This window comes from Somniosus microcephalus, chromosome 12 (genome assembly GCF_052327205.1).
Source record: "Somniosus microcephalus isolate GS21.2 chromosome 12, FLI_Smic_1.0, whole genome shotgun sequence".
In the NCBI taxonomy this organism is placed as follows: Eukaryota; Metazoa; Chordata; class Chondrichthyes; order Squaliformes; family Somniosidae; genus Somniosus; species Somniosus microcephalus.
In genome coordinates, this window is record NC_140998.1 from 218,114,330 (window position 1) to 218,128,666 (window position 14,337).

The 14,337-nt window shown below is 58.7% G+C and overlaps 1 protein-coding gene across 2 annotated transcripts in view; it reads left to right on the plus strand.

The window, feature by feature from the left end:
• Window positions 1-14,337, plus strand: part of aaas (achalasia, adrenocortical insufficiency, alacrimia) — a 42,818-nt gene that overhangs the window by 7,465 nt on the left and 21,016 nt on the right. For both annotated transcript variants that reach the window (XM_086004058.1, XM_086004059.1), the window contains exon 2: window positions 9,047-9,210. In XM_086004058.1, coding sequence (XP_085860184.1) covers window positions 9,088-9,210 — 123 coding nt within the window. In that variant the 5' untranslated portion in view covers window positions 9,047-9,087. The remainder of the gene's footprint in view (window positions 1-9,046; window positions 9,211-14,337) is intronic.

Here is a 14,337-nt window from a genome sequence, read left to right on the forward strand (position 1 = left end):
CGCACTTTCCCCACTGTATCTCCGCCCCTTTCCCCACTGTAACTCCGCCCCTGGGGTAACTCCGCCCCGGAGTAACTCCGCCCTTTCCCCACTGTAACTCCGCCCCTGGAGTAACTCCGCCCCTGGGGTAACTCTGCCCCTGGAGTAACTCCGCCCTTTCCCCACTGTAACCCCGCCCCTGGGGTAATTCCGCCCCTGGAGTAACTCCGCCCTTTCCCCACTGTAACCCCGCCCCTGGAGTAACTCCGCCTTTTCCCCACTGTAACTCCGCCCCAGGGGTAACTCCGCCCCTGGAGTAACTCCGCCACTGGGGTAACTCCGCCCCTTTCCCCACTGTAACTCTGCCCCTGGGGTAACTCCGCCCCTGGGGTAACTCCGCCCCTGGGGTAACTCCGCCATTTCCCCTGGGGTAACTCTGCCCCTGGGGTAACTCCGCCCTTTCCCCACTGTAACTCCGCCACTGGGGTAACTCCGCCCTTTCCCCACTGTAACTCCGCCCCTGGAGTAACTCCACCCCGGGGGTAACTCCGCCCCGTTCCCCACTGTAACTCCGCCCCTGGGGTAACTCTGCCCCTGGAGTAACTCCGCCCTTTCCCCACTGTAACTCTGCCCCTGGAGTAACTCCGCCCTTTCCCCACTGTAACTCCGCCACTGGGGTAACTCCGCCCTTTCCCCACTGTAACTCCGCCCCTTACCCCACTGTAACTCCGCCCCTGGGGTAACGCCGCCCCTGGGGTAACTCCGCCCCTGGAGTAACTCCGCCTTTTCCCCACTGTAACTCCGCCCCAGGGGTAACTCCGCCCCTGGAGTAACTGCGCCACTGGGGTAACTCCGCCCTTTCCCCACTGTAACTCCACCCCTTTCCCCACTGTAACTCCGCCCCTGGGGTAACTCCGCCCCTGGAGTAACTCCGCCACTGGGGTAACTCCGCTCCTTTCCCCACTGTAACTCCGCCCCTGGAGTAACTCCGCCCCTGGGATAACACTGCCCCTGGAGTAACTCCGCCCCTTTCCCCACTGTAACTCCGCCCCTGGAGTAACTACGCACTTTCCCCACTGTATCTCCGCCCCTTTCCCCACTGTAACTCCGCCCCTGGGGTAACTCCGCTCTTTCCCCATTGTAACTCCGCCCTTTCCCCACTGTAACTCCGCCCCTGGAGTAACTCCGCCCCTGGGGTAACTCTGCCCTTTCCCCACTGTAGCTCCACACCTTTCCCCACTGTAACTCCGCCCCTGGGGTAACTCCGCCACTGGGGTAACTCCGCCCCTTTCCCCACTGCAACTCCGCCCCTGGGGTAACTCCGCCCTCTCCCCACTGTAACTCCGCCCCTGGGGTAACTCCGCCCTTTCCCCACTGTAACTCCGCCCCTGGGGTACCTCCGCCCTTTCCCCACTGTAACTCCGCCCCTGGGGTAACTCAGCCCTTTCCCCACTGTAACTCCGTCCCTGGAGTAACTCTGCCCCTGGGGTAACTCCACCCTTTCCCCGCTGTAACTCCGCCCTTTCCCCACTGTAACTCCGCCCCTGGAGTAACTCCGCCCTTTCCCCACTAACTCCGCCCCTGGGGTAACTCCGCCCTTTCCCCCACTGTAACTCCGCCCCTGGGGTAACTCCGCCCTTTCCCCACTGTAACTCCGCCCTTTCCCCACTGTAACTCCACCCCTGGAGTACCTCCACCCCGGGGGTAACTCCGCCCTTTCCCCACTGTAACTCCGCCCCTGGGGTAACTCTGCCCTTTCCCCACTGTAACTCCGCCCCTGGAGTAACTTCGCCCCTGGAGTAACTCCGCCCTTTCCCCACTGTAACTCCGCCCCTGGAGTAAATCCGCCCCTGGGGTAACTCCGCCCTTTCCGCAGTGTAACTCTGCCCCTGGAGTAACTCCGCCCCTGGGGTAACTCCACCCCTTCCCCACTGTAACTCCGCCCCTGGAGTAACTCCGCCCTTTCCCCACTGTAACTCCGCCCCTGGGGTAACTCCGCCCTTTCCCCACTGTAACTCCGCCCCTGGAGTAGCTCCGCCCCAGGGGTAACTCCGCCCCAGGGGTAACTCTGCCCTTTCCCCACTGTAACACTGCCGCTGGAGTAACTCCGCCCTTTCCCCACTGTAACTCCGCCCTTTCCCCATTGTAACTCCGCCCCTGGAGTAACTCCGCCCTTTCCCCACTGTAACTCCGCCCCTGGAGTAACTCCACCCTGGGGGTAACTCCGCCCTTTCCCCACTGTAACTCCGCCCCTGGAGTAACTCCACCCTTTCCCCACTGTAACTCTGCCCCTGGAGTAACTCCGCCCCTGGGGTAAAACCGCCCCTGGAGTAACTCCGCCATTTCCCCACTGTAACTCCGCCCCTGGAGTAACTCCGCCATTTCCCCACTGGAACTCCGCCCCGGAGTAACTCCACCCCTGGGGTAACTCCACCCTTTCCCCACTGTAACTCCGCCCCTGGGGTAACACCGCCCCTGGGGTAACTCCGCCCCTGGAGTAACTCTGCACTTTCCCCACTGTAACTCCGCCCCTGGAGTAACTCCGCCCTTTCCCCACTGTAACTCCGCCCCTGGTGTAACTCCGCCCTTTCCCCACTGTAACGCCGTCCCTGGAGTAACTCCGCCCTTTCCCCACTGTAACTCTGCCCCTGGAGTAACTCCGCCCTTTCCCCCACTGTAACTCCGCCCCTGGGGTAGCTCCGCCCTTGGGGTAACTCCGCCCTTTCCCCACTGTAACTCCGCCCCTGGGGTAACTCCGCCCTTTCCCCACTGTAACTCCGCCCCTGGAGTAACTCTGCCCTTTCCCCACTGTAACTCCGCCCCTTCCCCCTGCGGTAACTCTGCCCCTTCCCCCTGGGGTAACTCCCCCCCCCCTTTCCCCACCGTAACTCCGCCCTTGGAGTAACTTAGCCTCTTCCCCCTGGGTTAACTCCGTCCCTTTCCCTACTGTAACTCCGCCCCTGGGGTAACTCCGCCCTTTCCCCATTGTAACTCTGCCCCTGGAGTAACTCCGCCCTTTCCCCACTGTAACTCCGCCCCTGGGGTAACTCCGCCCTTTCCCCACTGTAACTCCGCCCCTGGAGTAACTCCACCCCGGGGGTAACTCCGCACTTTCCCCACTGTAACTCCGCCCCTGGAGTAACTCCGCCCTTTCCCCACTGTAACTCCACCCCTGGAGTAACACCGCCCCTGGGGTAACTCTGCCCTTTCCCCACTGTAACTCCGCCCCTGGGATAACTCCGCCCTTTCCCCACTGTAACTCCGCCCCTTCCCCCTGTAACTCCGCCCCTGGAGTAACTCCGCCCCTGGAGTAACTCCGCACCTGGGGTAACTCTGCCCTTTCCCCACTGTAACTCTGCCCCTGGGGTAACTCCGCCCTTTCCCCACTGTAACTCCGCCCTTTCCCCCACTGTAACTCGGCCCCTGGAGTAACTCCGCCCTTTCCCCACTGTAACTCCGCCCCTGGGGTAACTCCGCCCTTTCCCCACTGTAACTCCGCCCCTGGAGTAACTCCACCCTTTCCCCACTGTAACTCCGCCCCTGGAGTAACTCCGCCCTTTCCCCACTGTAACTCCGCCCCTGGAATAACTCCGCCCTGGGGTAACTCCGCCCTTTCCCCACTGTAACTCCGCCCTTTCCCCACTAACTCCGCCCCTGGGGTAACTCCGCCCCTGGAGTAACTCCGCCCCTGGAGTAACTCCGCACTTTCCCCACTGTAACTCCGCCCCTGGAGTAACTCCACCCCGGGGGTAACTCCGCCCCGTTCCCCACTGTAACTCCGCCCCTGGGGTAACTCTGCCCCTGGAGTAACTCCGCCCTTTCCCCACTGTAACTCTGCCCCTGGAGTAACTCCGCCCTTTCCCCACTGTAACTCCGCCCTTTCCCCACTGTAACTCCGCCCCTTACCCCACTGTAACTCCGCCCCTGGGGTAACGCCGCCCCTGGGGTAACTCCGCCCCTGGAGTAACTCCGCCTTTTCCCCACTGTAACTCCGCCCCAGGGGTAACTCCGCCCCTGGAGTAACTGCGCCACTGGGGTAACTCCGCCCTTTCCCCACTGTAACTCCACCCCTTTCCCCACTGTAACTCCGCCCCTGGGGTAACTCCGCCCCTGGAGTAACTCCGCCACTGGGGTAACTCCGCTCCTTTCCCCACTGTAACTCCGCCCCTGGAGTAACTCCGCCCCTGGGATAACACTGCCCCTGGAGTAACTCCGCCCCTTTCCCCACTGTAACTCCGCCCCTGGAGTAACTACGCACTTTCCCCACTGTATCTCCGCCCCTTTCCCCACTGTAACTCCGCCCCTGGGGTAACTCCGCTCTTTCCCCATTGTAACTCCGCCCTTTCCCCACTGTAACTCCGCCCCTGGAGTAACTCCGCCCCTGGGGTAACTCTGCCCTTTCCCCACTGTAGCTCCACACCTTTCCCCACTGTAACTCCGCCCCTGGGGTAACTCCGCCACTGGGGTAACTCCGCCCCTTTCCCCACTGCAACTCCGCCCCTGGGGTAACTCCGCCCTCTCCCCACTGTAACTCCGCCCCTGGGGTAACTCCGCCCTTTCCCCACTGTAACTCCGCCCCTGGAGTAAATCCGCCCCTGGGGTAACTCCGCCCTTTCCCCACTGAAACTCCGCCCCTGGGGTACCTCCGCCCTTTCCCCACTGTAACTCCGCCCCTGGGGTAACTCAGCCCTTTCCCCACTGTAACTCCGTCCCTGGAGTAACTCTGCCCCTGGGGTAACTCCACCCTTTCCCCGCTGTAACTCCGCCCTTTCCCCACTGTAACTCCGCCCCTGGAGTAACTCCGCCCTTTCCCCACTAACTCCGCCCCTGGGGTAACTCCGCCCTTTCCCCCACTGTAACTCCGCCCCTGGGGTAACTCCGCCCTTTCCCCACTGTAACTCCGCCCTTTCCCCACTGTAACTCCACCCCTGGAGTACCTCCACCCCGGGGGTAACTCCGCCCTTTCCCCACTGTAACTCCGCCCCTGGGGTAACTCTGCCCTTTCCCCACTGTAACTCCGCCCCTGGAGTAACTTCGCCCCTGGAGTAACTCCGCCCTTTCCCCACTGTAACTCCGCCCCTGGAGTAAATCCGCCCCTGGGGTAACTCCGCCCTTTCCGCAGTGTAACTCTGCCCCTGGAGTAACTCCGCCCCTGGGGTAACTCCACCCCTTCCCCACTGTAACTCCGCCCCTGGAGTAACTCCGCCCTTTCCCCACTGTAACTCCGCCCCTGGGGTAACTCCGCCCTTTCCCCACTGTAACTCCGCCCCTGGAGTAGCTCCGCCCCAGGGGTAACTCCGCCCCAGGGGTAACTCTGCCCTTTCCCCACTGTAACACTGCCGCTGGAGTAACTCCGCCCTTTCCCCACTGTAACTCCGCCCTTTCCCCATTGTAACTCCGCCCCTGGAGTAACTCCGCCCTTTCCCCACTGTAACTCCGCCCCTGGAGTAACTCCACCCTGGGGGTAACTCCGCCCTTTCCCCACTGTAACTCCGCCCCTGGAGTAACTCCACCCTTTCCCCACTGTAACTCTGCCCCTGGAGTAACTCCGCCCCTGGGGTAAAACCGCCCCTGGAGTAACTCCGCCATTTCCCCACTGTAACTCCGCCCCTGGAGTAACTCCGCCATTTCCCCACTGGAACTCCGCCCCGGAGTAACTCCACCCCTGGGGTAACTCCACCCTTTCCCCACTGTAACTCCGCCCCTGGGGTAACACCGCCCCTGGGGTAACTCCGCCCCTGGAGTAACTCTGCACTTTCCCCACTGTAACTCCGCCCCTGGAGTAACTCCGCCCTTTCCCCACTGTAACTCCGCCCCTGGTGTAACTCCGCCCTTTCCCCACTGTAACGCCGTCCCTGGAGTAACTCCGCCCTTTCCCCACTGTAACTCTGCCCCTGGAGTAACTCCGCCCTTTCCCCCACTGTAACTCCGCCCCTGGGGTAGCTCCGCCCTTGGGGTAACTCCGCCCTTTCCCCACTGTAACTCCGCCCCTGGGGTAACTCCGCCCTTTCCCCACTGTAACTCCGCCCCTGGAGTAACTCTGCCCTTTCCCCACTGTAACTCCGCCCCTTCCCCCTGCGGTAACTCTGCCCCTTCCCCCTGGGGTAACTCCCCCCCCCCTTTCCCCACCGTAACTCCGCCCTTGGAGTAACTTAGCCTCTTCCCCCTGGGTTAACTCCGTCCCTTTCCCTACTGTAACTCCGCCCCTGGGGTAACTCCGCCCTTTCCCCATTGTAACTCTGCCCCTGGAGTAACTCCGCCCTTTCCCCACTGTAACTCCGCCCCTGGGGTAACTCCGCCCTTTCCCCACTGTAACTCCGCCCCTGGAGTAACTCCACCCCGGGGGTAACTCCGCACTTTCCCCACTGTAACTCCGCCCCTGGAGTAACTCCGCCCTTTCCCCACTGTAACTCCACCCCTGGAGTAACACCGCCCCTGGGGTAACTCTGCCCTTTCCCCACTGTAACTCCGCCCCTGGGATAACTCCGCCCTTTCCCCACTGTAACTCCGCCCCTTCCCCCTGTAACTCCGCCCCTGGAGTAACTCCGCCCCTGGAGTAACTCCGCACCTGGGGTAACTCTGCCCTTTCCCCACTGTAACTCTGCCCCTGGGGTAACTCCGCCCTTTCCCCACTGTAACTCCGCCCTTTCCCCCACTGTAACTCGGCCCCTGGAGTAACTCCGCCCTTTCCCCACTGTAACTCCGCCCCTGGGGTAACTCCGCCCTTTCCCCACTGTAACTCCGCCCCTGGAGTAACTCCACCCTTTCCCCACTGTAACTCCGCCCCTGGAGTAACTCCGCCCTTTCCCCACTGTAACTCCGCCCCTGGAATAACTCCGCCCTGGGGTAACTCCGCCCTTTCCCCACTGTAACTCCGCCCTTTCCCCACTAACTCCGCCCCTGGGGTAACTCCGCCCCTGGAGTAACTCCGCCCCTGGAGTAACTCCGCACTTTCCCCACTGTAACTCCGCCCCTGGGGTAACTCCACCCTTTCCCCACTGTAACTCCGCCCCTGGAGTAACTCTGCCCTTTCCCCACTGTAACTCCGCCCCTGGAGTAACTCCACCCCGGGGGTAACTCCGCCCCTTTCCCCACTGTAACTCCGCCCTTGGAGTAACTCCGCCCCTTCCCCCTGGGGTAACTCCGCCCTTTCCCCACTGTAACTCTGCCCCTGGAGTAACTCTGCACTTTCCCCTGGGGTAACTCCGCCCCTGGAGTAACTCTGCCCTTTCCCCACTGTAACTCCGCCCCTGGAGTAACTCCGCCCCTGGGGTAACTCCGCCCTTTCCCCACTGTAACTCTGCCCCTGGAGTAACTCCGCCCCTGGGGTAACTCCACCCCTTCCCCCACCGTATCTCCGCCCCTGGAGTAACTCTGCCTCTTCCCCCTGGGTTAACTCCGCCCCTTTCCCTACTGTAACTCTGCCCCTGGGGTAACTCCGCCCCTGGAGTAACTCTGCCCCTTCCCCCTGCGGTAACTCCGCCCTTTCCCCACTGTAACCCTGCCCCTGGGGTAACTCCCCCCCTTTCCCCACTGTAACTCCGCCCCTGGAGTAACTCCGCCCTTTCCCCACTGTAACTCCGCCCCTGGATTAACTCCGCCCTTTCCCCACTGTAACTCCACCCCTTCCCCCTGGGGTAACTCCGCCCCTTTCCCCACCGTAACTCCGCCCCTTCCCCCTGGGGTAACTCCGCCCCTGGAATAACTGCCCCTTCCCCCTGGGGTAACTCCGCCCCTCTCCCCACCATAACTCCGCCCCTGGGGTAACTCTGCCCCTTCCCCCTGGGGTAACTCCGCCCCTTTCCCCACTGTAACTCTGCCCCCCGAGGTAACTCTGCCCCTTCCCCCTGGGGTAACTCCGCCCCTTTCCCCACTGTAACTCTGCCCCCCGAGGTAACTCCGCCCCTTCCTCCAGGGTAACTCTGCCTCTTTCCCCACTAACTCTGCCCCTGGAGTAACTCCGCCTCTTTCCCCACTGTAACTCTGCCCCTGGGGTAACTCCGCCCCTTTCCCCACTGTAACTCCGCCCCTTTCCCCACTAACTGCCCCTGGAGTAACTCTGCCTCTTTCCCCTGGGGTAACCCTGCCCCTTTCCCCACTGTAACTCTGCCCCTGGAGTAACCCTGCCCCTTTCCCCACTGTAACTCTGCCCCTGGAGTAACCCCGCCCCTTTCCCCACTGTAACTCTGCCCCTGGAGTAACCCCGCCCCTTTCCCCACTGTAACTCCGCCCCTTCCCCCAGGGTAACTCTGCCCCTTCCCCCAGCGTAACTCCACCCCTTTCCCCTCTGTAACTCTGCCCCCTGGGGTAACTCCGCCCCTTCCAGGGTAACTCTGCCCCTTTCCCCATTGTAACTCCGCCCCTGGAGTAACTCCACCACTGGGGTAACTCCGCCCCTTTCCCCACTGAAACTTTGCCCCTGGAGTAACTCCACCCCTTTCCCCAGGGTAACTCCGCCCCTTTCCCCAGTGTAGCTTTGCCCCCTGGGGTAACTCCGCCCCTTTCCCCAGTGTAACTCCGCCCCCAGGGTAACTACGCCCCTTCTCCCCTGGGTAACTTCTCCCGGGGTAACTCCGCCTCTTTCCCCAGGGTAACTCTGCCCCTTTCCCCAGTGTAGCTCTGCCCCCTGGGGTAACTCCGCCCCTTCCCCCCCCGGGGTAACTCCGCCCCTTTCCCCAGTGTAACTCCGCCCCCAGGGTAACTACGCCCCTTCTCCCCTGGGTAACTTCTCCCGGGGTAACTCCGCCTCTTTCCCCAGTGTAACTCTGCCCCTTTCCCCAGTGTAGCTCTGCCCCCTGGGGTAACTCCGCCCCTTCCCCCCCCCCCGGGGTAACTCCGCCCCTTTCCCCAGTGTAACTCCGCCCCCAGGGTAACTACGCCCCTTCTCCCCTGGGTAACTTCTCCCGGGGTAACTCCGCCTCTTTCCAGGGGTAGCTCCGCCCCTTCCCCGGGGTATCTCCTCCCTCCCCCCGGGGCAACTCCACTGCGTCCTTCCCCAGGTATCCCCTCCCACCCCCACCTGGTCCCACGGATTGATTTAAACACTGACCTTTGTTCTGTGCTGCAGGTTATTTCCACGCAGGACGTTCCCCGGGCGCTGGTTCCAGGATGACTTCCCTCGCCCTCTTTCCTCCTCCGCACACCGACGGACGCGTCACTTTGTACGAGCTCAACAACGAGTTGGTCAGCGGGTCGCACTGCGACGAAAACACCCACACCTTTCATCTGCAGGTATGGGCACCGGAACAACAGAAGGTTCACCGACACTGCACTTGGGTTAGATACAGAGTAAAGCTCCCTCTACACTGACCCATCAAACACTCCCGGGGCAGGTACAGCATGGGGTTAGATACAGAGTAAAGCTCCCTCTACACTGACCCATCAAACACTCCCAGGGCAGGTACAGCATGGGGTTAGATACAGAGTAAAGTTCCCTCTACACTGACCCATCAAACACTCCCAGGGCAGGTACAGCATGGGGTTAGATACAGAGTAAAGCTCCCTCTACACTGTCCCATCAAACACTCCCAGGGCAGGTACAGCACAGGTTAGATACAGAGTAAAGCTCCCTCTACACTGTCCCATCAAACACTCCCAGTGCAGGTACAGCATGGGTTAGATACAGAGTAAAGCTCCCTCTACACTGTCCCATCAAACACTCCCAGGGCAGGTACAGCATGGGTTAGATACAGAGTAAAGCTCCCTCTACACTGTCCCATCAAACACTCCCAGGGCAGGTACAGCATGGGTTAGATACAGAGTAAAGCTCCCTCTACACTGTCTCATCAAACACTCCCAGGACAGGTACAGCATGGGTTAGATACAGAGTAAAGCTCCCTCTACACTGTCCCATCAAACACTACCAGGACAGGTACAGCACGGGTTAGATACAGAGTAAAGCTCCCTCTACACTGTCCCATCAAACACTCCCAGGGCAGGTACAGCACGGAGTTAGATACAGAGTAAAGCTCCCTCTACACTGTCCCATCAAACACTCCCAGGGCAGGTACATCACGGGGTTAGATACAGAGTAAAGCTCCCTCTACACTGTCCCCATCAAACACTCCCAGGGCAGGTACAGCACGGGGTTAGATACAGAGTGAAGCTCCCTCTACCCTGTCCCCATCAAACACTCCCAGGGCAGGTACAGCACGGGTTAGATACAGAGTAAAGCTCCCTCTACACTGTCCCATCAAACACTCCCAGGGCAGGTACAGCATGGGTTAGATACAGAGTAAAGCTCCCTCTACACTGTCCCATCAAACACTCCCAGGACAGGTACAGCACGGGTTAGTTACAGAGTAAAGCTCCCTCTACACTGTCCCCATCAAACACTCCCAGGGCAGGTACAGCACGGGGTTAGATACAGAGTAAAGCTCCCTCTACACTGTCCCATCAAACACTCCCAGGGCAGGTACAGCACGGGGTTAGATACAGAGTAAAGCTCCCTCTACACTGTCCCATCAAACACTCCCAGGGCAGGTACAGCACAGGGTTAGATACAGAGTAAAGCTCCCTCTACACTGTCCCATCAAACACTCCCAGGGCAGGTACAGCACGGGGTTAGATACAGAGTAAAGCTCCCTCTACACTGTCCCCATCAAACACTCCCAGGACAGGTACAGCACGGGTTAGTTACAGAGTAAAGCTCCCTCTACACTGTCCCCATCAAACACTCCCAGGGCAGGTACAGCACGGGGTTAGATACAGAGTAAAGCTCCCTCTACACTGTCCCATCAAACACTCCCAGGGCAGGTACAGCACGGGGTTAGATACAGAGTAAAGCTCCCTCTACACTGTCCCATCAAACACTCCCAGGGCAGGTACAGCACAGGGTTAGATACAGAGTAAAGCTCCCTCTACACTGTCCCATCAAACACTCCCAGGGCAGGTACAGCACGGGGTTAGATACAGAGTAAAGCTCCCTCTACACTGTCCCATCAAACTCTCCCAGGGCAGGTACAGCATGGGGTTAGATACAGAGTAAAGCTCCCTCTACACTGTCCCATCAAACACTCCCAGGGCAGGTACAGCACGGGTTAGATACAGAGTAAAGCTCCCTCTACACTGTCCCATCAAACACTCCCAGGGCAGGTACAGCACGGGGTTAGATACAGAGTAAAGCTCCCTCTACACTGTCCCATCAAACACTCCCAGGGCAGGTACAGCACGGGGTTAGATACAGAGTAAAGCTCCCTCTACACTGTCCCATCAAACACTCCCAGATCAGGTACAGCACGGGTTAGATACAGAGTAAAGCTCCCTCTACACTGTCCCATCAAACACTCCCAGGGCAGGTACAGCACGGGTTAGATACAGAGTAAAGCTCCCTCTACACTGTCCCATCAAACACTCCCAGGGCAGGTACAGCACGGGGTTAGATACAGAGTAAAGCTCCCTCTACACTGTCCCATCAAACACTCCCAGGGCAGGTACAGCACGGGGTTAGATACAGAGTAAAGCTCCCTCTACACTGTCCCATCAAACACTCCCAGGGCAGGTACAGCACGGGGTTAGATACAGAGTAAAGCTCCCTCTACACTGTCCCCATCAAACACTCCCAGGGCAGGTACAGCACGGGGTTAGATACAGAGTAAAGCTCCCTCTACACTGTCCCATCAAACACTCCCAGGGCAGGTACAGCACGGGGTTAGATACAGAGTAAAGCTCCCTCTACACTGTCCCCATCAAACACTCCCAGGGCAGGTACAGCACGGGTTAGATACAGAGTAAAGCTCCCTCTACACTGTCCCCATCAAACACTCCCAGGGCAGGTACAGCACGGGGTTAGATACAGAGTAAAGCTCCCTCTACACTGTCCCATCAAACACTCCCAGGACAGGTACAGCACGGGTTAGATACAGAGTAAATCTCCCTCTACACTGTCCCATCAAACACTCCCAGGACAGGTACAGCACGGGGTTAGATACAGAGTAAAGCTCCCTCTACACTGTCCCATCAAACACTCCCAGTGCAGGTACAGCACGGGTTAGATACAGAGTAAGGCTCCCTCTACACAGTCCCATCAAACACTCCCAGTGCAGGTACAGCACGGGGTTAGATACAGAGTAAAGCTCCCTCTACACTGTCCCATCAAACACTCCCAGGGCAGGTACAGCATGGGTTAGATACAGAGTAAAGCTCCCTCTACACTGTCCCATCAAACACTCCCAGGGCAGGTACAGCACGGGTTAGATACAGAGTAAAGCTCCCTCTACACTGTCCCATCAAACACTCCCAGGGCAGGTACAGCACGGGTTAGATACAGAGTAAAGCTCCCTCTACACTGTCCCATCAAACACTCCCAGGGCAGGTACAGCACAGGGTTAGATACAGAGTAAAGCTCCCTCTACACTGTCCCCATCAAACACTCCCAGGGCAGGTACAGCACGGGTTAGATACAGAGTAAAGCTCCCTCTACACTGTCCCATCAAACACTCCCAGGGCAGGTACAGCACGGGGTTAGATACAGAGTAAAGCTCCCTCTACACTGTCCCATCAAACACTCCCAGGGCAGGTACAACACGGGTTAGATACAGAGTAAAGCTCCCTCTACACTGTCCCATCAAACACTCCCAGGGCAGGTACAGCACGGGGTTAGATACAGAGTAAAGCTACCTCTGCACTGTCCCATCAAACACTCACAGGGCAGGTACAGCAGGGGTTAGATACAGAGTAAAGCTCCCTCTACACTGTCCCATCAAACACTCCCAGGGCAGGTACAGCACGGGGTTAGATACAGAGTAAAGCTCCCTCTACACTGTCCCATCAAACACTCCCAGGGCAGGGACAGCACGGGTTAGATACAGAGTAAAGCTCCCTCTACACTGTCCCATCAAACACTCCCAGGGCAGGTACAGTACGGGTTAGATACAGAGTAAAACTCCCTCTACACTGTCCCATCAAACACTCCCAGGGCAGCTACAGCACGGGTTAGATACAGAGTAAAGCTCCCTCTACACTGTCCCATCAAACACTCCCAGGGCAGGTACAGCACGGGTTAGATACAGAGTAAAGCTCCCTCTACACTGTCCCATCAAACACTCCCAGGGCAGGTACAGCACGGGGTTAGATACAGAGTAAAGCTCCCTCTACACTGTCCCATCAAACACTCCCAGGGCAGGTACAGCACGGGGTTAGATACAGAGTAAAGCTCCCTCTGCACTGTCCCCATCAAACACTCCCAGGGCAGGTACAGCATGGGTTAGATACAGAGTAAAGCTCCCTCTACACTGTCCCATCAAACACTCCCAGGGCAGGTACAGCACAGGTTAGATACAGAGTAAAGCTCCCTCTACACTGTCCCATCAAACACTCCCAGGGCAGGTACAGCACAGGTTAGATACAGAGTAAAGCTCCCTCTACACTGTCCCATCAAACACTCCCAGGGCAGGTACAGCACAGGTTAGATACAGAGTAAAGCTCCCTCTACACTGTCCCATCAAACACTCCCAGGGCAGGTACAGCACGGGTTAGATACAGAGTAAAGCTCCCTCTACACTGTCCCATCAAACACTCCCAGGGCAGGTACAGCACGGGTTAGATACAGAGTAAAGCTCCCTCTACACTGTCCCATCAAACACTCCCAGGGCAGGTACAGCACGGGGTTAGATACAGAGTAAAGCTCCCTCTACACTGTCCCATCAAACACTCCCAGGGCAGGTACAGCACGGGGTTAGATACAGAGTAAAGCTCCCTCTACACTGTCCCATCAAACACTCCCAGGGCAGGTACAGCACGGGGTTAGATACAGAGTAAAGCTCCCTCTACACTGTCCCCATCAAACACTCCCAGGGCAGGTACAGCACGGGGTTAGATACAGAGTAAAGCTCCCTCTACACTGTCCCATCAAACACTCCCAGGGCAGGTACAGCACGGGGTTAGATACAGAGTAAAGCTCCCTCTACACTGTCCCCATCAAACACTCCCAGGGCAGGTACAGCACGGGTTAGATACAGAGTAAAGCTCCCTCTACACTGTCCCCATCAAACACTCCCAGGGCAGGTACAGCACGGGGTTAGATACAGAGTAAAGCTCCCTCTACACTGTCCCATCAAACACTCCCAGGACAGGTACAGCACGGGTTAGATACAGAGTAAATCTCCCTCTACACTGTCCCATCAAACACTCCCAGGACAGGTACAGCACGGGGTTAGATACAGAGTAAAGCTCCCTCTACACTGTCCCATCAAACACTCCCAGTGCAGGTACAGCACGGGTTAGATACAGAGTAAGGCTCCCTCTACACAGTCCCATCAAACACTCCCAGTGCAGGTACAGCACGGGGTTAGATACAGAGTAAAGCTCCCTCTACACTGTCCCATCAAACACTCCCAGGGCAGGTACAGCATGGGTTAG